This window comes from Hyperolius riggenbachi, chromosome 1, assembly GCF_040937935.1.
Source record: "Hyperolius riggenbachi isolate aHypRig1 chromosome 1, aHypRig1.pri, whole genome shotgun sequence".
Classification (NCBI taxonomy): Eukaryota; Metazoa; Chordata; class Amphibia; order Anura; family Hyperoliidae; genus Hyperolius; species Hyperolius riggenbachi.
Genome location: NC_090646.1, coordinates 361255190 through 361283129, shown reverse-complemented (window position 1 = coordinate 361283129; position 27940 = coordinate 361255190). Strand labels below are relative to the sequence as shown.

At 43.5% G+C, this 27940-nt stretch overlaps 1 protein-coding gene across 2 annotated transcripts in view; it reads right to left on the bottom strand.

Moving 5' to 3' along the window:
- Positions 1–27940, bottom strand: part of LOC137514667 (zinc finger and BTB domain-containing protein 49-like) — a 52688-nt gene that overhangs the window by 23762 nt on the left and 986 nt on the right. The window contains exons 2-3 of one of the 2 annotated variants that reach the window (XM_068234225.1): positions 23688–24794; positions 10709–10878 (exon numbers count right to left, since the gene is read on the bottom strand). In XM_068234225.1, the coding sequence (XP_068090326.1) occupies positions 10709–10878; positions 23688–24739 (1222 nt within the window). In that variant the 5' untranslated portion in view covers positions 24740–24794. The remainder of the gene's footprint in view (positions 1–10708; positions 10879–23687; positions 24795–27940) is intronic. The other variant, XM_068234226.1, reaches the window with a different exon arrangement.

Genomic DNA, 27940 nt, shown 5'->3' with positions numbered 1-27940 from the left:
ATTCACTGAGAGGCATAGTGAGTTCAAAGAAGATACTATTTTTTGTCACAAGTAAGCGGAAAATGACACTTTGTGACAAAAAAAAAAAGTTTCCATTTCTTCTAACTTGCGACAAAAAAAAATGAAATCTGCCACGGACTCACTATGCTCCTCTCTGAATACCTTGAAGTGTCTACTTTCCAAAATGGGGTCATTTGTGGGGTGTGTTTACTGTCCTGACATTTTGGGGTTGCCTAATTGTAAGCACCCCTGTAAAGCCTAAAGATGCTCATTGGACTTTGGGCTCCTTAGCGCAGTTAGGCTGCAAAAAAGTGCCACACATGTGGTATTGCCGTACTCAGGAGAAGTAGTATAATGTGTTTTGGGGTGTATTTTTACACATACCCAAGCTGGGTGGAAAAAATATCTCTAGAAATGACAATTGTTTGATTTTTTTTACACACAATTGTCCATTTAGAGAGATTTCTCCCACTCAGCATGGGTACGTGTAAAAATACACCCCAAAACACATTATACTACTTCTCCCGAGTACGGTGATACCACATGTGTGGCACTTTTTTGCACCCTAACTGCGCCAAGGGGCCCAAAGTCCAATGAGTACCTTTAGGATTTCACAGGTCATTGTTGTTTCAAGACTACTCCTCAAGGTTTAGGGCCCCTAAAATGCCAGGGCAGTATAGGAACCCCACTAATGACCCCATTTTAGAAATAAGACACCCCAAGGTATTGCGTTAGGAGTATGGTGAGTTCATAGAAGATTTTATTTTTTGTCACAAGTTAGCGGAAATTGATTTTAATTGTTTTTTTTTCACAAAGTGTCATTTTCCGCTAACTTGTGACAAAAAATAAAATCTTCTATGAACTCACCATACTCCTAAAGGAATACCTTTGGGTGTTTTCTTTCTAGAATGGGGTCATTTGTGGGGTTCCTATACTGCCCTGGCATTTTAGGGGCCCTAAACCGTGAGGAGTAGTCTTGAAACCAAATGTCGCAAAATGACCTGTGAAATCCTAAAGGTACTCATTGGACTTTGGGCCCCTTAGCATGCTTAGGGTGTAAAAAAGTGTCACACATGTGGTACCGCCGTACTCAGGAGAAGTAGTATAATGTGTTTTGGGGTGTATTTTTACACATACCCATGCTGGGTGGGAGAAATATCTCTGTAAATGACAATTTTGATTTTTTTTTACACACAATTGTCCATTTACAGAGAGATTTCTCCCACCCAGCATGGGTATGTGTAAAAAATACACCCCAAAACACATTATACTACTTTTCCTGAGTACGGCGGTACCACATGTGTGACACTTTTTTGCAGCCTAGGTGCGCTAAGGGGCCCAACGTCCTATTCACAGGTCATTTTGAGGCATTTGTTTTCTACACTACTCCTCACGGTTTAGGGCCCCTAAAATGCCAGGGCAGTATAGGAACCCCGCAAGTGACCCCATTTTAGAAAGAAGACACCCCAAGGTATTCCGTTAGGAGTATGGCGAGTTCATAGAAGATTTTATTTTTTGTCACAAGTTAGTGAAAAATGACACTTTGTGAAAAAAAAAAAAATCAATTTCCGCTAACTTTTGACAAAAAATAAAATCTTCTATGAACTTGTCATACACCTAACAGAATACCTTGGGGTGTCTTTTTTTCTAAAATGGGGTCACTTGTGGGGTTCCTATACCGCCCTGGCATTTTACGGGCCCAAAACCGTGAGTAGTCTGGAAACCAAATGTCTCAAAATGACTGTTCAGGGGTATAAGCATCTGAAAATTTTGATGACAGGTGGTCTATGAGGGGGCAAATTTTGTGGAACCGGTCATAAGCAGGGTGGCCTTTTAGATGACAGGTTGTATTGGGCCTGATCTGATGGATAGGAGTGCTAGGGGGGTGACAGGAGGTGATTGATGGGTGTCTCAGGGAGTGGTTAGAGGGGAAAATAGATGCAATCAATGCACTGGGGAGGTGATTGGAAGGGGGTCTGAGGGGGATCTGAGGGTTTGGCCGAGTGATCAGGAGCCCACACGGGGCAAATTAGGGCCTGATCTGATGGGTAGGTGTGCTAGGGGGTGACAGGAGGTGATTGATGGGTGTCTCAAGGTGTGATTAGAGGGGGGAATAGATGCAAGCAATGCACTGGCGAGGTGATCAGGGCTGGGGTCTGAGGGTGTGGGCGGGTGATTGAGTGCCCTAGGGGCAGATAGGGGTCTAATCTGATAGGTAGCAGTGACAGGGGGGTGATTGATGGGTAATTAGTGGGTGTTTAGGGTAGAGAACAGATGTAAACACTGCACTTGGGAGGTGATCGGACGTCGGATCTGCGGGCGATCTATTGGTGTGGGTGGGTGATCAGATTGCCCGCAAGGGGCAGGTTGGGGGCTGATTGATGGGTGGCAGTGACAGGGGGTGATTGATGGGTGGCAGTGACGGGGTGATTGATGGGTGATTGACAGGTGATCAGTGGGTTATTACAGGGAAGAACAGATGTAAATATTGCACTGGCGAATTGATAAGGGGGGGTCTGAGGGCAATCTGAGCGTGTAGGCGGGTGATTGGGTGCCCGCAAGGGGCAGATTAGGGTCTGATCTGATGGGTAACAGTGACAGGTGGTGATAGGGGGTGATTGATGGGTAATTAGTGGGTGTTTAGGGTAGAGAACAGATGTAAACACTGCACTTGGGAGGTGATCTGACGTCGGATCTGCGGGCGATCTATTGGTGTGGGTGGGTGATCAGATTGCCCGCAAGGGGCAGGTTAGGGGCTGATTGATGGGTGGCAGTGACAGGGGGTGATTGATGGGTGATTGACAGATGATTGATAGGTGATTGACAGGTGATCAGGGGGATAGATGCATACAGTACACAGGGGGGGGGGGGTCTGAGGAGAATCTGAGGGGTGGGGGGGTGATCAGGAGGGAGCAGGGGGCAGTTTAGGGAATAAAAAAAAAATAGCGTTGACAGATAGTGATTGATGAGTGATTAGGGGGGTGATTGGGTGCAAACAGTGGTCTGGGGGGTGGGCAGGGGGCGTCTGAGGGGTGCTGTGGGCGATCAGGGGGCGGGGGGGGGAGGAAATCAGTGTGCTTGGGTGCAGACTAGGGTGGCTGCAGCCTGCCCTGGTGGTCCCTCGGACACTGGGACCACCAGGGCAGGAGGCAGCCTGTATAATACACTTTGTATACATTACAAAGTGTATTATACACTTTGTATGCGGCAATCCGGGTGCTAGTAACCCGCCGGCGCTTCCGAACGGCCGGCGGGTTACAGCGCGAGGTGGGCGGAGCCAGTCCCTGGCGGCCGATCGCGTCACGAATGACGCGATCGCGCCGCCCATGCCCCTACAAGGACCGCCGCCTCTGTGCATGCGGCGGTCCTTGCGGGGTCCACTTTCCGGCCGCCTCTGTGCGTTGGGCGGTCGGGAAGTGGTTAAACATTTTATTTGGGTAGTTTTGGGAGGGTAGGATGTAAACATGTGATTTATAATGTAAATGTGTGTTTGAATTTTATTTTTTTTACTTTTAGTTGTAGTTTTACTTTTTGGCCACAAGATGGCAGCCATGAGTTTGTTTACATGACGTCACTCTAAGCGTAACACACGCTTAGAGCGACGCATGGGGTACGTTACAGCCAGAAAAAGCAAAGCTTCCGAGAGAAGCTGTCGCTTTTTCAGCTGGGGAGAGGAATCAGTGATCGGGCACCATAGCCCGATACACTGATTGCCTGGCTAATGAACCGCGGGCCGGGAGCGCATGGTTCCTGGACGTAGTTTCTACGTCCAGGAACCAAAATAGGTTAAACAAGGCAAGGTGTCCTACCTGATTATCATTGCAGTCACTGAAACACTTGATTCTAATTCCCATTCAGAGAGAATCCTTGAATTAGGTTACATACAGAATACAGGATTCTTCATTGCATCAGATATTGCTTTAAGTGAACCTAAACTGAAAGCTTCTACCAGCCTCCTGCAGCTTCCCTTTGCCCGCACCGTCACGGAACAATGCTCTGGTCCCCTGAAGTGGCTGAGTTTTGTTGTCGGTGACTCAGTGGATGGCTACCGCGGTTGGAAGCATCCTGCGCATGCGCAGTATGATAAAATCTAGTACTAATCATGCGCAGGGCGCTCCCTGCAATGGGATTGTGATTCAGGATGCGTGCGGCCATGGCCATCGACTGGTCCAGTCGTCAAAAATGAAACTCCGCCACTGCAGAGGACCAGAGGATTGTCCTTTGATGGTGCAGGCACAGGGCAGATGCTGGGGGCTGGTAGAGGCCCCAGGTAAGTGAAACTTTTTTTTTCTTGGTTTCGGTTCACTTTAAAATAAACAAGAAACCCAACTTTGGGATTACGCTGCCCTATTTCATAAGTCTTTTGCATAAATGTTATTACAAAAACACAGGAGTTTATAACTAATACTGAACCTATCACTGCTCACTTTCACTATCATCTAAACATTCCTAAATGTAATTTTGCCTTCTAAAAACAGAAGGTATTTGTGATAATTCAGCTGTAAGGGAGCAACTGTGGTTTCCCATGATGCAGCAATCCCAAATATGCAAATTATTGTAAACATTCAGAAGTCTATCCAGAATCTACCAGGAAGACTGATAACTGCATAGATAAATTCCTTGACTCTAATTCATCAGAACCCCTAGATTGCCATCCACAGAAGCATGTAGTTTAACCAGTTTACATCCCGCATACAGTATAATCACGTCATTGCAAGTGGCTCCTGAAAGCCACATGACGTGATTATAAGTTGCTGTCATTTAATGAGCACAGCGGGCATGCTAGCACGCTCCTGGGCTCATTAACCCCCCTCCCCCTAACTACACTACACTGGCATCCCTTCCCGGGTCTCTGATCCTCCCACCCCCCGCCCGATCCTCTGTTATACCCCCCTTCCCCCTCCATGCTTCGATCGGGCAGAATGGAGGATTACAATGTATCAATCTTTACCTGACCTTGTTCCAGCGCCGATCGCGATCCTCTCCCTGTAGTCCCGCTGTCAGTCTCACTATGCTGAGTGAACCGGGTCCCGGCTTGATGACGTCATCAAGCCGGGACCCGATTCGGTCAGCATAGTGAGGCTGTCAGTGGTACTGCAGGGAGGAGATCGTGATCGGCGCTGGAACAAGGTCAGGTGAGAGATTCTTACTCCTAATGGTTCCCTGCGCCTAGCTCTGCAGAGGGGGTGGAGGGGACACCTGGCATTTGGGGAAATAAAATTTCTTAAAGGGCCAACACCTGGCTATCCATGGGGGGGGGGGGGGGATACAAATTAAAAGGGGCACACAGCTGGCTATAAATGGGGGAGGGGGAGGCATAAAGGGCATACACCTGGCTATGAATGGTAGGAGGGAGGTAATAAAAAACACATCTGGCTAACTATGGGGGGGGGGGGGAGATAAACAGGCACGTCTGGTTTACTGAAGTGGGGGGGGGGGGTTTACAGAGGCACATCAGGGGCTGGGGAAGGGTAACGGGGCACATCTGGCCAAGTATGGGGGAGGGGGGTATAAAGGAGCACGTCTTGCTAACCATGGAGCGGGGAGGATTAAAAAGTGCCACAACAATTAAAGAAAAATACAAAGCCGCAAAATGGAAAAAAATGCACCTTTATTTCCAAATAATATATTGTCGCCATACATTGTACTAGGATCATACTTCAAACCCTGTAATAACCAGGACAGACGGATAGATCAAATGTGTAGGTTTAATCTATGGTACCACTTATTATTTTCAAATTATAATTGCTGAAAACTGAGAAATAATTCCTTTTTTCATTTTTTTCCCCATTATTACCATTAAAATCTGTTCAAAATTAAATACTTTTAAGCAAAATGTACCACCAAAAAAAAGCCTAATTGGTGGCGAAAAAAACAAGGTATAGATCATGTATGTGTGATAAGTAGTGATAAAGTTATTGGCTAATGAATGGGAAGAGTGTGAAATGTAGAAAACTGTTCTGGTTTTTTAGGGGGAAAACCCCAGGGACGCGAAGTGGTTAACTATCATCACATTTCAAATATTCCACACACTTTCTGTACTACACCACCACCCGTGGAAGTCAGTCTAAAACTGGCTGTCTATTGATACAGTATAAAGCCTCATCTACACGGGTAGATGAGGCTCCGATCCGGAGGCTCGATTAGCCGCTGGATCGCCTCTTCCGCGTCTCCGCGAGTGCCTGCCATGTCCCCGCTCGCCGGATTCGATACCCCGATTGGCTCCGCCGGCGCCGCTTATCTTCCACTCGTTTCCCTGCCATTGTCCCCTTGCGGGGAGCAAGCAGGGAATCGGCGGTGGGGAGATCCGTCCTGTCGGATCTTATCAATCGAGCCGCATCAGCGGCTCAATTGATAAGGAACATCGCCGCCGCATCTACGCGTGTAGATGCGGCTTTACAGCACTCTACTTTAAAACTTAGGATCTGTATCTTTCTAACTAAAGAAACATAAATTTAGGATGTCCAAAAAGGCATTAAATTATTACTCATCAACAACATATTCCATTTCATATGGGATCTCTATATGGATGTACATTGGCAACCAAGCCCACATTTTATATAATACAGGCAAAATAAATACCCAACAACACCTTTTTTAGACATGCAAAAAGAAGTCAAGAAAGCGAAAACAAAAGGATCTCACATAAAAAAAAAAACAATTACAGAATTAATTGAAACTTTCCTTATGTAGTACAGGCATCAAATTCTGAAACTACACTGGAATATTTTATAACCATATTTTAAAGGCAACATAAAAAAGAACCTAGTTAGGAGCCTAAAATATATATATCAGCAAGCAAATTAACAGCCAAATATCTCCATATAGAACAAGAGGAACTAAAGTATGCATAAAATTGAAAATGCCCAATCGTTGACTGACATGTGAATACAAACAAGAGGATAACTAATTATTCAATTCCCATATCACAAAGCAAGCATTCATGACACACCAAATTATTATATGTGACACTTCATATGCTATCTACCTTATCAGCTAGCCATGCAACCAACATTACATAGGCTGCACAACAAAAAGCATCAGAAGCAAACATAAGCAACTCAGAAGAAATACAACAAAGGGATACATGCTTCATTGTGTGTCAAGATGTAAAGAAGCCTACACATTTGACAGTAAACTAACCACGGTTACCCTTTTAGAGTGTACCTATTTTTTAAACTCGCCTACATAATAGATTTAAAGAAACCTCACGTGAATGGAGTATTTCTGGACTTGCATTCTGCATACCTCGATACCAGAGGGATGAAACGAGCAGACACTCATACAGATTACTACTGTTATGTTTTTTTACGCTCCATTTATCCCAATATTATTTGTATTTCCATTGTATTTTCAGTTTCTTATTTATTGTATTGTTGTTTTTTAAATTCACACTCCATAAATAACATAATAATTCATGGCTAATAACAGAATAATTAATTTCTCATAAAGCCAAAAATTCTCATCTGCCTTTTATGCATTTGCAACTGTAGGTCAGAATGCACTTGATTTGATAATACAGAGATGGAAATACAATTCAGTGAGATGACTAGTTATGAACTGTGTTGGACATATATTTATTTAACCCATTCGCGTTCCGTCGTTTTCACTTGAGCAATGTTCACCTCCCATTGATTAGCCTATAACTTTATCACTACTTATCACAATGAACTGATCTATATCTTGTTTTTTCCGCCACCAATTAGGCTTTCTTTGGGGGGTACATTTTGCTAAGAGCCACTTTACTGTAAATGCATTTTAACAGGAAGAATAAGAAAAAAACTGAAAAAATCATTATTTCTCAGTTTTCAGCCATTATAGTTTTAAAATAATACATGCCTCCATAATTAAAACTCACGTTTTGTATTTGCCCATATGTCCCGGTTATTACACCGTTAAAATTATGTCCCTATCACAATGTATGGCGACAATATTTTATTCGGAAATAAAGGTGCATTTTTTCCGTTTTGCATCTATCACTATTTACAAGTTTAAAATAAAAAAAAATATAGAAATATTTCATCTTTACATTGATATTTAAAAAGTTTAGACCCTTAGGTAAATATTTACATGTTGTTTTTTTTATTGTAATGTTTTTTTTTATATATTAAACATTTTGTGTGGGTATTTTTGGGAGGGTGGGATGGAAACTATAGGTTTTTAATGTAAATGTGTGTTGATTTTTTTTTTTTTTATTTTAGTTGTAGTTTTACCTTTTGGCCACAAGATGGCAGTTATGAGTTTGTTTACATGACGTCACTCTAAGCGTAACACACGCTTAGAGTGACGCATGGGGGAGGCGACAGCCAGAAAAAGCAGCTTCCGAGAGAAGCTGTCGCTTTTTCAGCGGGGGAGAGCAATCAGTGATCGGGCACCATAGCCCGATTCACTGATTGCCTGGCTAACGAACAGCGGGCCGGGAGCGCGCGTGCACGCGCACGATCGGCCGCGGGAGCGGGCATGGTTCCTGGACGTAGTTTCTACGTCCAGGAACCAAAATAGGTTAAGCTACAGGATTGCATATACTTTAAAGACATTGGGGTTGATTCATTAACCTGGGCTGCTAAAGCAGTGCAAGCTTAATGACACCAACGCCCGCTAAATACAGCACCGAGTGGTAGTACAGCGTAGCATGCTTTCCCATTCATTTATAGCCGCTCCTACCACAAGAAGTGATGGGCACAAAATGCTGTCATGCAGCATATACTACGTAGGGGCTTTCTGTAAGCCCGCCTGAACAGACTTCCCTGCCAATAGCAGTGCTACACTAGCATACTGGCTGTTCTGGATTGGGCAATGGTCCTGTGTGCATATAAGTACATATAGAGGGTGCAGACAGGAACAAAGAACATTAATTTGGCGGTAGGCAATATAACTGTGGGACATGTAAGAATGATGTGCAGTTACTCTGCAAATAAATTAGGGTATTCTTTGTCTACTACAATTTCTTTATGTACCATGAGAACCAGGTGATAGACAACACCTCTGAAACTACTCCCCTCCCCGCCAGAGTCCAAGGCTAAGTGACATTCCTCTCCACTAACAGGCTCACTCTAGTGCTCGGCATCACCTTTTGCATGTCACATATAATTATGCATCATGCAGGAGGAAATGCTGGCACTAAAGTGAAGGTTCATACACACATCTAATTTTTATCTAGAGATGACTGCCCAATTTTAACACTTCCATGTAGTATGGAAGCATACCTACAGTCTATTCATAGTATTCAGAATCTGTTGGCCCTCATACTACATGACAATGGTAAAATGTACCAGTTATCTGCAGGTGAAAATTATATTTGTGTACGGAGCCTTAGCCTGTCAGCCCAAAGGAAGTGCAGTGCACTTTAAAGCCTCAGAAGAAGCTGATTAGGCGAAACAGTCGTCAGGCCGTGCACCCAGCGGCACCCACTGTCATCCCACATCCCCACCACACTCCTCACGATAACTATCTCTTTTTATACTGTATGCTATGCACAAGATGAACTCTTTATGCATGCTTTGTGAAGTCAAGTGAATGAAGCAATAAATTATTGTCAGTAGTGTCAAACATTTCCACTGTCTTGTTATTGCTAAATTGTTACACAGTCACAGGCGTCCCTTTGCTCCCCTGCCTGCGGATCCCGCTCAGGTATGCTTCCATTCCTCACTGCTCACTGTTCTATCATGACAGTATACTTTTTGCACTAGCACTTTGACTGAGTGAAGATTCATCCTTCTCATATTGGATGCAATTTTTTTTACATATATGGACATTTCTTCTTGCACTTATTTATTGTGAATTTTTTGCATTTTTGTATTTTTTTACAGCTTTTTCTGCACATTGATTTTATTTGATAGCGTTTTTTTTCCTTGACACTTTTGATGTATAGGTATACAGTATGCAGGCATTTTTAGACTTGATTCACAGTAATTGGTACTTACCTCAGTGGTAGTATATTATTACTTTTTCACACTATAGCATGAGCTCCAGGTTGTCTGGTTATATCCGGCTTTGGAAGCATTGTTTTATTCTGTTTTATATGATTTTAGAATTTGTTGTCAGCGTATTTCAACCAATACATTTTGCATTTTGATTACATTTTTCAAGGCGTTTGCTTCTATTTATACATACATTACGGCAACTTTTCTAGTGTTTCAGTTTAACTTTAGCCTGTGTGTATTGAGACTTAATTATGTATTACTCATTGCTCTGAAGAGTTGGTTTATACAGTCGCTGTGTGAGTGTGATTCAAATTCAGAAAAATGGGCAGAGCCACAAACAGCAAAATTGATTGATTTCAAATAGAAAATGTAAACTGCTTCCATTGTCAAATTATTGATGTCAAGGACCCCAAAGCTCGCAAACTTGGTCATTCACTGTGTGTCAAGGTTAGCAAAAGTGGGCAGACCCAACAACAACCAAACACATACCCGAGCAACGTCCAGTCTTCAGCTAGTATTACTACTAAGAATGCCAAAAATGTAGATGTATTTTCTATGCTGCTTTAATACAAAAAATGTAATATAATCAAAAGCCTGTGTCTCCTTGGAACATAAATGAAGACTGGAGGAAGCTCTGAAAGAGCATATGAAACCTGCACAAGCTTGACTCTCAAGAACTATATTCTACAATCACCCAACCAAGAAAAAAAAAACACAGATTTTGATATTATCAACAATTATGTGCATGAACATTACTCCCCAGTACATAATATCAGTATACATACTTTTCACTTTATAGGCCTTGTCACACAGATGACATTTGTGCGGCCTGGCTTCTGAGTGGTATGCAATGTGATCATGAAACTTCTTGAGTGTACTCAGTTCTTTCCCACAGTGACTGCACTGGTAGTATTCCTTGCCATGATGGCTCGTTTGGTGTAAGGAGAGCTGACAACTGTAATGAGTTTGAGAAAAGAAACAGGATTAACGTAAAGTGTACCTGAAGGAAAAAAATTCCCATATTAGATACTTACCTCTGTAGAGAGAAGCCTCTGGATTGTTCAGAGGCTTCCCCAAGCCTCCTCCACCCCACCGATCCAAGGGCTTGTCAAATAGGTTAGTGCAGCCACACTTCTGACTGTGTAGAAGCGTGGCCACACTGGACAGGTGCAAGACGCTCTGCCCATGTGCAGTAGCATGGAGCTGCTTGTGCATGGCTTTTTCCTCTGAGCACAAGTAGCTACTGGGCAAACCGCTAGTGTGCCTGTCAAGCTGTTTGTAATATAAAAAATAATAATGTAATGTAACGTAATGATAGCATCCTGGCTTTCCAGAACAATGGCACTCCCACTTCTGGAACGTCGGCATTTCGACTTTCTGGAATGTTGGCATTCCGACTTCCCGTAATGTTGGGTTTACCAACTGTCTAATGTCTATTGCCTGACTTTCTGGGAATGTTGTGTTTTCTAAATTTCCGTAATGTCACATTTTAGAAAGCTGGTATTTCAACTTTACGAAATAATGGTATCCTGGCTTATGGAAAGCCTGCATTACAAAATTCCAGAATGTCGGTACCCAGTCTTGCCGGAACATCGGCATTACGACTTTCCAGAGCATCAACGTTCTGACTTCCTGGAATGTCTGTTTCCCAACTTTTCAATGTCTTTTGTGGAACTTTCTGGAATGTTGTTTTCCAAGTTTTCGTAATGTCAGATTTCAGAAAGCTGCTATTCCAACTTTCCTGAATGATAGTATCCTGACTTTCTGGAATCAGATAACAGAGGCGCCAAAAGGATAAAAAGGACTAAATGAGCTTAAAGCCAATGGGTACCGTTTAAAAAAAGAAAAAGTCAGATACTCACCTAAGGAGAGGGAAGGCTCGGTCCTAATGAGCCTTCCCTCTCCTCTCCCGGTGCTGCGCTGGCTCCCCCGTTCGCGTCCGCCGCCGCAGGGACTTCGGAGGTCTTCGGGCTTCCGAAGACGGGCCGCTCCATACTACGTACGCGCGAGCACGTCATAGAGGGCGCTCGCGCATGCGTAGTATGGAGCGGCCGCGTCATCGGGAGCCCGAGTTCTCCCGAAGGCTTCCGAAAGCTCCCTTCGGCATGCGGAAGTGGCAGTATTTGACCGAACTGGTCGAATACTGCCACGGGGGATCCTGCACGGGACCGGGCACCGGGAGAGGAGAGGGAAGGCTCATTAGGACCGAGCCTTCCCTCTCCTTAGGTGAGTATCTGACTTTTTCTTTTTTTAAACGGTAAACATTCACTTTAAAAACCATTTTGGTATATAATACATCACATTACACCCCCCCCCCCCCCCTTCTCAACATATCACTACTAGCAAATATTTATTTTTATTGCCAATCCACAATCAATTCTATTCTATCCCTTAACCACCGGCTAGGGGGCGCTCTATCAGCCTTCCATCTAACTTATCCTGGATATATATCCCTGCAATCCTTGTCTCCTCTTCTCACCTACTACTGATAGCCCTGTTTTTACACATTAATACTATTGTTGCTTGTAATAATTTTACATGGGCTAATCACGGCTGTGCAAATCATCATTATACATCACGCTCTTTATTTGGGATTACATTGTGTAATCATGAATGTGTGTGTTTAATACACTATATATATATATATATATATATATATATATATATATATATATATATATATATATATATATGTATATCTCTATACGTCACCATTCAATATATGACAGATATATGTATATCTCTATACGTCACCATTGTTCTGTGATATTTTTATGAACTAGCTATAACAATATTGATTCCTATGCAAGCATTCTAGTTACATTGATTCCATGGTCTCTATGATTCACAGTTTTTTTACTCCTATATTGCCTGAGGAAGCAGGTTTGCACTTTATTTTGCAGTACCCAATAAACGTTTTTTGACTGAAAAATCTACAGTCATGTGTTCTGCTTGGAGGAGGTAAGTCCACCACTGCCTCCTCTATTACCAAAAGCTGCTTGTGCATGGCTTTTTCCTCTGTGCACAAGTGACTTCTATGCAGGCCATTAGTGTGCCTGTCATCCCGTTTGTAATAGAAAAAATAATAATTAATACCATATAAGGTTTTCTAACTTCCAGGAACGTTGGGTCTTCTGACATTCTGGTACGTTGAGTTTTCCGTTTTTACAGAATGTCGGTATTCTGAAGTACTGAAATATTGATATCCTGACTTTCCAGAATGTCTGTATTCCAAAATTCCAGAATGATGGCATTCCGACTTTCCAGAATGTTGGTTTTTCAACATTTCAGAATGCCAGTATTCCGACTTTCCAGAATGTTGGTTTCACGATTTTAACTTTCCGGAATGTTGGTATTCACACTTTCTGGAACGTTGAATTTCTGACTTTTCCAGCACATTGGGTTTTCCGACTTTCCGTCCAGGAAAGAAGCAGAGGATCCTGCCTGCCAAGCATCGGTAGGGTACAGGAGGATCAGAGAAGCCGCTGGATGATCTACCAAGGAAAGTATCTGACTTTTAAAAACTCAAAGGTTTGCTTTAAATACCATCCAAATTCTACACATGAAATACAATAGATGCAAAGATACATGAAGATACATACAAATTAAGTCATAGATAATGACAATAATTATATATGATAAAAATAGCGTGTGTTATGATCACTTCTGCAGCATGTACTGCTGGCTGCAGTTTTACTGAAGACAAGCAGTTTTTGATTTCTTTGCGTGCATTTGCTCGCATAGTTTTGCGTGCTCTTACACTGAGCGTTGATTCCATCTGCAGTCGCTCTGAAGTTAATGACAGATTAACCTCCTTAGCGGTAACCCCGTGTGGGACACTCGGTAAGCCGCCGGAGGGTGCCGCTCAGGCCCTGCTGGGCCGATTTACATAATGTTTTTTTTCAAACACGCAGCTAGCATTTTGCCGCCGCCGACGCGCTGCTACCCGCCGCGGATACAGGGCCCCCCGCCGCATACCCCTTGCGCAGCCTGGCCAATCGCCGCCAGGCTGCGCTATGGGGTGGATCGGGACTCCGTGACGTCACGACGTTCATGACGTCGATGATGTCACTGTTCGTCGCCATGGCGACGGGGGAAGCCCTCAAGGAAATCCTGTTCAGAACGGGATTTCCTTATGGGCAAGCGGCGCCAGCGGCGATCGGAACATACGGGCGGATGCCGCGGGGAGGGGGGGAAGCATGTAGCTAGCGCTAGGCTAGCTACATGCTTAAAAAAAAAACGGTGAAAAAAAACCCTCCCGCGGCCGCGTAGCCGCGGGAATTAAACCGCCAGGAGGGTTAATATGCTTTTGTGAAAACAAACATTGTCTGTTGCATTGGAGCTGCAATCCCTTTCTTGCAGGCTGCATATCAGTGTCTGCCCTTTCCTGCTGTCAGCCTGTGATTGATTACCATTCACCTGTGTGGGAATCTGCATGTCTGCTCTCATTGGATGACCTCAGTATAAAGGACTGCTTCCTACAGTGTTCCATGGGCTATCATAGTCTCAGATTCAGTCTGTTACTCTGTCCGAGGCCCCTCCGTTCCTAGATCTCGTGTGGACTGTACTGACTCCTGCGAAGGGGTCAGGGAGTCCTTCCAGTTCAGCTCTTGTTATCAGCAATCGTTACTTTGCTAGTCTTGCATCATATATATCGGTTCATCGCCAATATATATGCATACTAGCGCGTTTGTTATTTTCCTTGTATTCGTGTTACGTTAATACATCAGTGTCGCTGATATATACGTACTCGAACTGTTTATTTCCTGTGTTCAGTCAGTTAGTTTCCAGAACATTTTGGTAGGTTGCGCATATCGTGATCACCCGTGCTTAGCTAGTTCAGTCCTGTTTCTAGTCCTGCTCCAGTTCTTAGTTAGTGTTCCTTGCTTATGTCATATATCGGTTTATCGCCGATATATATATACATGTGTCAGTTAGTCGTTTGTAGTTCATTGATAGCTGTAACCGTAATACGCTAGGAAATCATACCTATTGTATATTTGTGTGTATTACGTCTGCCTTCTTTGACTCTATTTCCCGACTATGCTGTCCTGTCCTTGTGAGGCACGCCACCGCTGCAATCGCATTGGCTGCCTCATTCCAGTCTGTCTTGTCTTGGACGTTTGCTGTCACTTAACCACTTCCTGACCGCCTAACGCACAGAGGCGGCCGGGAAGTGGACCCCGCAAGGACCAGCTCATGCCCAAAGGCGGCGGTCCTTGTAGGGGCATGGGCGGAGCGATCGCGTCATCTGTGACGCGATCCTCCGCCGGCGCCTGTCACCGCTCACCCGCCGCAACATCCCGCCGGCCATACGGAAGCGCCAGCGGGATGTTAACCCCGCAATCGCCGCATACAAAGTGTATAATACACTTTGTAATGTTTACAAAGTGTATTATACAGGCTGCCTCCTGCCCTGGTGGTCCCAGTGTCCGAGGGACCACCAGGGCAGTCTGCAGCCACCCTAGTCTGCACCCAAGCACACTGATTTCTCCCCCCCTGCCCCAGATCGCCCACAGCACCCCTCAGACCCCCCCTGCCCACCCCCCAGACCCCTGTTTGCACCCAATCACCGCCCTAATCACCCATCAATCACTCCCTGTCACTATCTGTCAACGCTATTTTTTTTTTATCTCCCCCCCTGCCCACTGCCCCCTCCTGATCACCCCCCCACCCCTCAGATTCTCCCCAGACCCCCCCCCCCAGGCCCCCCACCCCCTGTGTACTGTATGCATCTATCCCCCCTGATCACCTGTCAATCACCCATCAATCACCCCCTGTCACTGCCACCCATCAATCAGCCTCTAACCTGCCCCTTGCGGGCAATCTGATCACCCACCCACACCGATAGATCGCCCGCAGATCCGACATCAGATCACCACCCAAGCGCAGTGTTTACATCTATTCTCTCCTCTAAACACCCACTAATTACCCATCAATCACCCATCAATCACCCCCTATCACCACCTGTCACTGTTACCCATCAGATCAGACCCTAATCTGCCCCTTGCGGGCACCCAATCACCCGCCTACACGCTCAGATTGCCCTCAGACCCCCCCTTATCAATTCGCCAGTGCAATATTTACATCTGTGCTTCCCTGTAATAATCCACTGATCACCTGTCAATCACCTGTCAATCACCCCCTGTCACTGCCACCCATCAATCACCCCCTGTTACTGCCACCCATCAATCAGCCGCTAACCTGCCCCTTGCGGGCAATCTGATCACCCACCCACACCAATAGATCGCCCGCAGATCCGACATCAGATCACCAAGCGCAGCGTTTACATCTATTGTCTCCTCTAAACACCCACTAATTACCCATCAATCACCCCCTATCACCACCTGTCACTGTTACCCATCAGATCAGACCCTAATCTGCCCCTTGCCGGCACCCAATCACCCGCCTACACGCTCAGATTGCCCTCAGACCCCCCCTTATCAATTCGCCAGGGCATTATTTACATCTGTCCTTCCCTGTAATAAACCACTGATCACCCATCAATCACCCCCTGTCACTGCCACTCATCAATCAGCCCCTAACCTGCCCCTTGTGGGCAATCTGATCACCCACCCACACCAATAGTTCGCCCGCAGATCCGATGTCAGATCACCTCCCAAGTGCAGTGTTTATATCTGTTCTCTACCCTAAACACCCACTAATTACCCATCAATCACCCCCTGTCACTGCTTCCTATCAGATTAGACCCCTATCTGCCCCTAGGGCACTCAATCACCCGCCCACACCCTCAGAATGCCCTCATGCCCCAGCCCTGATCACCTCGCCAGTGCATTGCTTGCATCTATTCCCCCCTCTAATCACACCTTGAGACACCCATCAATCACCTCCTGTCACCCCCTAGCACACCTACCCATCAGATCAGGCCCTAATTTGCCCCGTGTGGGCTCCTGATCACTTGGCCAAACCCTCAGATCCCCCTCAGACCCCCTTCCGATCACCTCCCCAGTGCATTGATTGCATCTATTTTCCCCTCTAACCACCCCCTGAGACACCCATCAATCACCTCCTGTCACCCCCTAGCACTCCTATCCATCAGATCAGGCCCAATACAACCTGTCATCTAAAAGGCCACCCTGCTTATGTCCGGTTCCACAAAATTCGCCCCCTCATAGACCACCTGTCATCAAAATTTGCAGATGCTTATACCCCTGAACAGTCATTTTGAGACATTTGGTTTCCAGACTACTCACGGTTTTGGGCCCGTAAAATGCCAGGGCGGTATAGGAACCCCACAAACTGACCCCATTTTAGAAAAAAAGACACCCCAATGTATTCTGTTAGGTGTATGACGAGTTCATAGAAGATTTTATTTTTTGTCAAAAGTTAGCGGAAATTGATTTTTGGTTTTTTTTCACAAACTGTCATTTTTCACTAACTTGTGACAAAAAATAAAATCTTCTATGAACTCGCCATACATCTAACGGAATACCTTGGGGTGTCTTCTTTCTAAAATGGGGTCACTTGTGGGGTTCCTATACTGCCCTGGCATTTTAGGGGCCCTAAACCGTGAGGAGTAGTCTAGAAAACAAATGCCTCAAAATGACCTGTGATTAGGACGTTGGGCCCCTTAGCGCACCTAGGCTGCAGAAAAGTGTCACACATGTGGTATCGCTGTACTCAGGAGAAGTAGTATAATGTGTTTTGGGGTGTATTTTACACATACCCATGCTGGGTGGGAGAAATCTCTCTGTAAATGGACAATTGTGTGTAAAAAAATCAAACAATTTTCATTTACAGAGATATTTCTCCCACCCAGCATGGGTATGTGTAAAAATACACCCCAAAACACATTATACTACTTCTCCTGAGTACGGCAGTACCACATATGTGGCACTTTTTTGCACCCTAAGTACGCTAAGGGGCCCAAAGTCCAATGAGTACCTTTAGGATTTCACAGGTCATTTTGCGACATTGTTGGTTTCAAGACTACTCCTCACGGTTTAGGGCCCCTAAAATGCCAGGGCAGTATAGGAACCCCACAAATGACCCCATTCTAGAAAGAAGACACCCAAAGGTATTCCGTTAGGAGTATGGTGAGTTCATAGAAGATTTTATTTTTTGTCACAAGTTAGCGGAAAATGACACTTTGTGAAAAAAAACAATTAAAATCAATTTCCGCTAACTTGTGACAAAAAAATAAAAACTTCTATGAACTCACCATACTCCTAACGGAATACCTTGGGGTGTCTTCTTTCTAAAATGGGGTCATTAGTGGGGTTCCTATACTGCCCTGGCATTTTAGGGGCCCTAAACCGTGAGGAGTAGTCTTGAAACAAAAATGACCTGTGAAATCCTAAAGGTACTCATTGGACTTTGGGCCCCTTAGCGCAGTTAGGGTGCAAAAAAGTGCCACACATGTGGTATCGCCGTACTCGGGAGAAGTAGTATAATGTGTTTTGGGGTGTATTTTTACACATACCCATGCTGGGTGGGAGAAATACCTCTGTAAATGACAATCTTTTGATTTTTTTTTTACACACAATTGTCCATTTACAGAGTTATTTCTCCCACCCAGCATGAGTATGTGTAAAAATACACCCCAAAACACATTGTACTACTTCTCCCGAGTACGGCGATACCACATGTGTGGCACTTTTTTGCACCCTAACTGCGCTAAGGGGCCCAAAGTCCAATGAGTACCTTTAGGATTTCACAGGTCATTTTGAGAAATTTTGTTTCAAGACTACTCCTCACGGTTTAGGGCCCCTAAAACGCCAGGACAGTATAGGAACCCCACAAATGACTCCATTTTAGAAAGAAGACACCCCAAGGTTTTCTGTTAGTAGTACGGTGAGTTCATAGAAGATTTTATTTTTTGTCACAAGTTAGCGGAAATTGATTTTTATTGGTTTTTTCACAAAGTGTCATTTTCCGCTAACTTGTGACAAAAAATAAAGTCTTCTATGAACTCACCGTACTACTAACGGAATACCTTGGGGTGTCTTCTTTCTAAAATGGGGTCATTTATGGGGTTCCTATACTGTCCTGGCATTTTAGGGGCCCTAAACAGTGAGGAGTAGTCTTGAAACGAAATTTCTCAAAATGACCTGTGAAATCCTAAAGGTACTCATTGGACTTTGGGCCCCTTAGCGCAGTTAGGGTGCAAAAAAGTGCCACACATGTGGTATCGCCGTACTCGGGAGAAGTAGTACAATGTGTTTTGGGGTGTATTTTTACACATACCCATGCTGGGTGGGAGAAATAACTCTGTAAATGGACAATTGTGTGTAAAAAAAATCAAAAGATTGTCATTTACAGAGGTATTTCTCCCACCCAGCATGGGTATGTGTAAAAATACACCCCAAAACACAACATACTACTTCTCCTGAGTACGGCAATACCACATGTGTGTCACTTTTTTGCAGCCTAACTGCGCTAAGGGGCCCAATGTACAATGAGCACCTTTAGGCTTTACAGGGGTGCTTACAAATTAGCACCCCCAAAATGCGAGGACAGTAAACACACCCCACAAATGACCCCATTTTGGAAAGTAGACACTTCAAGGTATTCAGAGAGGGGCATGGTGAGTCCGTGGCAGATTTCATTTTTTTTTTTTGTCACAAGTTAGAAGAAATGGAAACTTTTTTTTTTTTTGTCACAAAGTGTCATTTTCCGCTTACTTGTGACAAAAATTAATAGCTTCTATGAACTCACTATGCCTCTCAGTGAATACTTTGGGATGTCTTCTTTCCAAAATGGGGTCATTTGGGGGGTATTTATACTATCCTGGAATTCTAGCCCCTCATGAAACATGTCAGGTGGTCAGAAAAGTCATAGATGCTTGAAAATGGGAAAATTCACTTTTTGCACCATAGTTTGTAAACGCTATAACTTTTACCCAAACCAATAAATATACACTGAATGGGTTTTTTTTATCAAAAACATGTTTGTCCACATTTTTCGCGCTGCATGTATACAGAAATTTTACTTTATTTGAAAGATGTCAGCACAAAGTTAAAAAAATCTTTTTTTTGCCAAAATTCATGTCTTTTTTGATATAATATAAAGTAAAAATCGCAGGAGCAATCAAATAGCACCAAAAGAAAGCTTTATTAGTGACAAGAAAAGGAGCCAAAATTCATTTAGGTGGTAGGTTGTATGAGCGAGCAATAAACCGTGAAAGCTGCAGTGGTCTGAATGGAAAAAAAGTGGCCGGTCCTTAAAGAGGAACTGTAACGACAAAACGGCCCCTGGGGGGTACTCACCTCGGGTGGGGGAAGCCTCCGGATCCTAATGAGGCTTCCCACGCCGTCCTCCATCCGTCAGGGGTCTCGCTGCAGCCCTCCGTGCAGCGGTGACGTAATATTTACCTTCTTGGCTCCTGCGCAGGCGCTCTGACGGCTGACGGCTCCGAAGTAGGCGGAAATACCCGATCGCCGTCGGGTCTGCTCTACTGCGCAGGCGCAAGTTTCCGGCGCCTGCGCAGTAGAGCCGGACCCGACGGAGATCGGGTATTTCCGTCTATTTCCGTGCCGAAAGTCGCCACAGCGCCCCCGCTGGAGCCAGCAAAGGTAAATATTGAACTGACAGTCGGCACAGTCGCCGGCTGTTCGGAGGGCTGCAGCGAGACCCCCGTGGGACAGAGGACGGCGTGAGAAGCCTCATTAGGATCCGGAGGCTTCCCCCACCCGAGGTGAGTACCCCCCAGGGGATCTTTTTAATGTTACAGAGTCTCTTTAAGGGGGGTAAAGCCCTAGGTCCTCAAGTGGTTAAGCAAACGTTCATTCTGTTACCTGTCCTGATCTTCTGAGTTCTGGTTTATGTGCTCAGCGCTACCTGGCGCTGAGCCACTACAGTGGAAGGATTGTTTGTGGCTGTTCGGATCTATGCCTGCTCTGTGCGCCACATCTCCTGTTGGAGTCAGTCCTCTCCTCCACTAAACTGGGGATATCCTGGTTCCTTGTGCTAGCGTGTGTACCTCCTTCACGTCAGAATCCGCATTGTGTGCTGACCGTGGAGGATATACCACCAAGCGTAACAGCGTGTATAGCAGTACCACCCAAAAAAAAAAATCGCTTTAAGAGGACACCTTTCTCTGTTGTAAAACTGCCATTTTTTCATTCAAAATACTTTGATTAGGAAGCATAGTTTTGAAAAACATATCACATATGATCTATCATCTGACAGATTTTAGAAAAACAAATTGGCACGAAGTTCATTTAGATGAGTGTGTCTAGATGAGACGAGTGCGTCTAGATGAAGTGTGTCTAGATGAGACCAGTGCGTCTAGAAGTGCACCTTGATGAGACCATAAATATTACCAACACACTGACCATGTAAAGTTATGAAAACATTTAGGGCACAGACACACTGTGCTTTTCGATCTGTTTTAATTTTTAAAAAACACTTTCCCTTTGACTTGCATTTTCTTAAAGCGGTTTAACACCCAGCATTACAACTTTGCTTTAAAAGATTGCTTACAGCTTACAAACTATTATGCCAGATTTTTTTTTAAGCAGAAATTCACTGAATGGGTTAAACATGACATTTTAGTGTTGGATTTAACTAGGAATCCACATCTGTTCTTATCTTTAGTTACAAATGTATCTTTATTTGGAATACAAATAGACCTTTGAAAAGCCTGCTGGGGAAGCCCTCTTTGTTCTCTTAGAGCAGTGTTTGTTTGTTACATTGGCCTCAATTCACGGAGCATTATCAAACGTTTATCAAACACTTTATCAAACGTTTGATAATTTACCTCATGGGTAAAATCTCACTATGGTGTTATATATTTGTTGAACGTTTTATCGGTAAAACATTCGATAAATATATAACACCTTAGTGAATTTAAAAGGAGATTTTACCCATGAGGTAAATTATCAAACGTTTGATAAAGTGTTTGATAAACGTTTGATAATGCTCCGTGAATTGAGGCCATTGTAGATAGATACATTTGTAACTAAACAAGCAAGCACGGAGGAGGATTTCTAGCTAAATGCAGCACTAAAATGTCATGTTTAATCCATTCAGTGAATTTCTGCTAAAAAAAAAAATCTGGCATAATAGTTTATAAGCTGTAAGCAATCTTTTAAAGCAAAGTTGAAATGCTGGGTGTTAGACCACTATAAAATTGCAATCGCTGCAATTATGCATCGATTTTAATGCAAGTCAATGGGCGTGTTTTTTTAAAAATAAAAGCAGATCGCAAAGCACTCTGCTGTCTCTGGCCTCAAATTATGATGATTATCTCTCCACTCTCTAGTGTTTTTGTCATACATTTATTCAAACAAATCCAGTTTTGATTTATAAGACTTTACCAATATTTATACAGTAGTGCTTTTTACTCTGGGACAAATGTATATTTTAATATCGGCATTCACACTTGCACTTTTTTACGTGTTCAGCGCTTCTATAGCACTAAACGCGATCACCGGGAAATCGCCTGAAAATGGTGCAGGCTACCCGTTTGCGTTTGGCAATTTGCGTTAATCGCCCAAGTGAGAACGGGCCTATAGGGTATTATTGCACTAGTGCTTTAAAAAGTGCTAGCACTTGAGCGTTTTGCCGAAATCGCTGGCAAAACACTCAAGTGTGAATGATGCCTCAGGGTCAATAGATATTGAATACCATGAGCAGATTGTATAGCCAAAGTCTCATACTACATGAATGTGGTAAAATTGGTCAGTGATTGGTCAATGATAATTGAAAGTGTGTACCAGGCCTTAGGGGGAGGGATGTGTGTTTAAACCTTTGCCTGCTTGTCTTCCATTGAGGTAGATACATTTACCTCCCAAGTGCAACTGATCTGGATGATGACCTACTGAATTTCAGAATTCCTGCAATATTCTTAGTCTGTATTATGAACACATAATTCTGCTATTAGAACTATGTTTTTAAAAAAAGAAATGTCTATGCTCTGAAGCAATCTACTGCAGCAGATTAATCCAGCACCAGGGTCCATTGCTGTGGATGCTATTTTAATTTGAATGGGGTGCCAAACATAGCTGGAACAAAGCTACCTTAGCACCCGGCGCTGATTACACAGCAGCTTTATACTCTCCACCATGTTTGTTTCAGCACAGACTTTGGAGGATGATGGTGCAAGGGAATACACCACTTAAGTTCTTTAATTTTTTTTAGTTTTGGAGTTGGGAGGGAGGTTAGGATTGGTTGCCAAGTAAGGGGGATTATTAGGATATGGAAAGGGAGTAGTGGTTACAATAGTGGATGGTACACAGGTACACTAGAGGGAAGACTGCTAGGCCATTAGCAAGGGAGAAGTCTGAAAGACACAGACAAGTATGCAAACCCAGAAAGAATAGACTATGCCAACACTGTGAGCAGAAGACCCTTGAGGGCGAGAATCACTTCCTAATGCACTGCCCCAAATATACCGCAACCAGGGAAACCTTGTTCAAGAAACTGGTGGAACTATTTCCAAGCTTTCACACATTAGAGGGTGAAAGAAAACTCTACATTTTACTACAAGAAGAATCAATCCACAGTGACAATCGCTGCACACTGTCACTGCATGCCACAGACTTGAAGGAGCATAAATGAACTGTAAACCTAAAAAATATCCATGAACTGGTAACCCACTGTACCCCTGAACCATCCCCCTTCCCTACTTTGGCAATTCCTGTATGAATGTTGCCCATGCCAATAAAGCTATCTTTGATTTAATTTTGATTTGAGAAGAAGGATTCACAATGGGGCTGGCACTAAAACTAATGGCACAGAGCTGTCAGTCTGACATACACATGCAATATATTCTGCTATGAAGAGTCTTATAACACTTACCTGTAGCTAAACTGTTTTTCGCAGAAGCTGCACTGGAGAAGGCTTAGCCCTGGATCATCTTGATGATTCAGGAATTCTGAATACGGTAATAATAGTTCACACCTGTCACACTTGTGTACAACCTCAGGAAGGTTTTCCTCAGCGTCCACTCTCTGCACCACCCCACCCCCCTGTAGCCCAACAATGGTGGTGTAAATCTTAGGTTTAATTGATTCATTTGAGTCATTAAGCATGATTGGTTCTAAACTATCTGGGGTGTCTGGTTCATCACATAAATTGATACAGATGTCTGCAGCTTCGTCATCTGCCTCTTCTGAAGAACCATCATTGTGTATCGTAATAGGTATCTGCCTGGAAAAGCCAGGACTGAGAAAAGAGCCATCTCTAGGCTCTTCCTCAGGACTCGTTCTACCCAGTCTTCCAGAGGTAGCAACTTGTTTATTCACGAAATACCCAGGATTTTGCAATACAAATTTCTCTTTATAAAACGCAGGTCTTGTTTGAATCCTAGCATTGTCCATGTCCTCAAACCGTCTTCGTTCCTCATTATAGAGGCTGCTGTTGATGCTTGGAGGATTATCATTGTGGCTTCTTCTTGAAGATGGATTGTCAACCACTGTGATTTCTGATTCTTGATCAGGTATCTCATAATCATCATCAGGAATGCAAATTTCTTCCTTTGCATTAATATTCGGTGGGCTGGTGGAAACTGCCACTACCTTACTAGTCAGTGGAAGACTAACTTGCAGTTGTTGTCCAGCCTGCATGAAGTCTTGTACATGACAAGTTGGTATCTTGTAAGTATATATAAAATCAAGAAGATGACTAAAGCCCTCCAAGCTAACATTATCAAGAACCAAAAACTGCTGCTGCTCATTTCTTTTTAAAGCCGTATAGAAATATTCGCTACAAGCTGAGAGAACATTTTTGTGTGCAAGGAATATTTTACCCTCCACCATCAAGGAGACATCACAAAAAAGACCCATTGATTTCTGTTCATTCAGTTTCTGCAGGACAGACCAACCATGAGCTTCGGGAGTCATTGGCTCCATCCTGTTTTTTGTTTAGTAGCAATATTTGATGCTTTGTGTTATGTCCCTCTGTTATCTAGTCAAAAAAGAAAGGAATAAAAAAAGACAGAATAAACATTGATATTGAATGTTCCTGATTTTATGGACTGATATCTTAAAGCCCAACTCCTGCTAATCTTATCTTGTGGCTAAATTTGGGTAAAATTTGAACGTCTGCCACTTCTTATTGCTTGTCTAGGTTTCCGTTGGAGAAAAATCTAATTATCTTCATTCTTTGTGACAACACTGGCTTGAATTTGCTGCTAGGGGGTCATATGGACAGGAAGTGAGCGACAGCAGTAGAAGCTGAGATTCTATCTCTAACCATCTCAATCATCAATGTTCTCTACAAAGTTGACTCTATCTCTGTTGGAAAGCTTCACACACAAAATATCTGAACACCAGGGACTTGATTCAAAAAACCTTCCCCCTGTGTTTACTCAAAAGAAACAAATAGGGGAAAGTGATGCCCAAGATGATGGGCTGCTCAGCCATATTATTGTATTGGCACAGGAATTCGGCCTGATGAAGTGGGTTGAGTCCACGAAATGTGCCAATACTGTCAAATAAAAACCTTGTTTGTTTGTTTTTTAAACTACAGATAGTGTCATCTTTTGAGTTAAGCCACCTCTTCATTATTCTATTGATTTTAACCTAATATTATATTATCTTGGGTGCCTCTTTCCCCTCATTTTTATTTTTTACCCTCCATGGGAGGACATAGCTTCTGGCTCCAACCTGATTAGTTGGCCAGCTGGTACCCATTCTTTTCAAGAGAGTGACCACTCCAAAAAGATCTTGTGAACACCTGAGTGGAGATTGGATTGTTATCTCCAACTGCATGCTTTGGTTGGCTGTCGTCATTAGAGGTCCAACTGCGTAAGTACCTTTCTTCCATTATCACTCCACAAAACACTCATGGTTAAAGTGGACCCAAATTAAAAATACAAGATTTCAGAAATAAAATCTATTTTCTAAATTATAATAATAAATAGCAGCCTTTTTTCAGCTACATGATGACAAATATAAAATATTTTACATTTATTGGAGGAACCCTTCCCTTCCTTTCAAATTGCCGGGATTTTTCCGGCAAACTGGTGGAGTAGATGGTGTCTGGCAATGAAGGAATTGCTAATGGCTGCCCCCAGTATAACCCTAGCTATGAAAAGAGAAGGGTGAAAAGCATGCACTGAAATGATCATAGGTTTGAAGGAGTGTTTATTGATCTTTGTATGTGTCAGAGTGGTGCAACTAAATATTTTTAATTAAAAAAATGTTTGGTTTGGATACGCTTTAACTTCACCATTTGAGCTCCCTTTGTCTGTGTTCTTTTTTCAAAGGTTTCCATGTCACCTCCTTCCCCAGATTTTCTCAAAAGGAAATTATTTCACTACTTAAAAATTAAATAATTTTTCAGCCACTAGCAAGCAAAAAATGTACTCCCAAATTCACATTGTTCGATGTGACTTTTCATAATAGCAAACTTGAACTGAAAATATAACTTATATACTCGAGTATAAGCAAACTTTTTGGACCAAAAGTGTGTGTGTGTGTGTGTGTGTGTGTGTGTGTGTGTGTGTGTGTGTGTGTGTGTGTGTGTGTGTGTGTGTAGAGTTTCGGGCTCGGCTTATACACGAGTCACTATGCCATTGTCTGCTCCCAAGTATCCCCCTCTTCATATCACTCTGTGTTTTGGCACATATGCAGCCATGGGGATTCCCCCCTTCTCCAGAGCATAGTATCTAAATTGCAGCTGTGTCCCCAAAGTGCCACCCCTCCACCGGTGTATGCAGCGTGGTTTAGCCAGACTTCTTGTGATGACTGTGTCCCCCCCACCAGAGCGGAGTGGCATGTAAATATCAGCTGTTAAGTGAATCTAGTGGCACTTTTCACTACGCGCACCACTGCAGGCATCATAGAGATGAGCCTGCATTAGACCAGCTAGAACGGTGTTCCCACAGCATGGACGGACTTAGGAAGTAAGTGAAAGAAGCACGCTCTACTGTTTATAACTGCTGGATTGGGTGCTTGATGTGTAGTGTATGGCAAAAAAAAAACAATGACTTTAGACTTCTGCATTTCCTCCCCTCGGCTTATATTCGAGTCAATCATTTGTTCCAAGTGTTTTGTTTTTTTAGGTAAAAGCTGGGGGGTCTGTTTATACTCTTATATGGTTAATAGGACTTTCCTAGAATCCAACAATCTTATTTTGTGTATAAAAGCTAAAAACACACAAGTTTAACATTTTTTATTGTCTCAGGTGAATGATGATCATTTGTTATGTTTTACAGTTCCCATCTTGAACTACTGACTTTTTTTTCCTAGTTTTTTTTTTTGTGCTCAGAGGTGTTTTTCTGCCACAGGGGAGAGCAATATTCATATCCCAGACCTTGACACCCACTGCATCCAAGCACAATCTGGACCATGACACCTTAGCACAGTCTGGACCATGGTAACTTCTGCACTTCAGCACCCAATACGTGTCACCTACTGCTGCTTCACACTCACTGCAACTTAGCATTCACTGCTATATTCCACCTACTACTTGTCCCATCTCCCATTGCTTGTCACTCACTACCTACTGCTTGTCAGCACACTGCCTATCACTGCTTGTTCTTTGCCACCTGTAGCCTAATAACTATCACTACTTGCCTATCATAGCAACCTGCTTCTATAATCTACAGACTGGACATTAGCACCTTTAATACCCAATGCACCTCAGCAACTACCGTACATTAGCTTCCACTAGACCTTGACACCCACTCTGTCCTAGCACAATCTGGACCATGACACCTTAGCAGTTAGCACTGTCTGGACCTTGGCAACCTCTGCACTTCAGCACCAAACACGTGTCACCTACTGTTGCTTCACACTCACTGCAACTTAGCATTCACTGCTACTTTCCACCTACTACTTGCACATCTTCCATTGCGCGTCACCAATTAACTTCTCAGCACACTGCCTACCACTGCTTGTTCTTTGCGATCTGTCACCTAATAACTATCACTACTTGCCTATCATATTAGCCTGCTTCTAGAATCTACCTATCTGCTGCTAGAATCTTTAACTCGCAACGCAATTATATTGCAATCAACTGCTCACATCTCTGCACTAGGGCACAGTGGATTCTGTAAAAATGTAGTTTGCCTTTACCAAACAACTGTGTGATTACTGTTGCAGTGA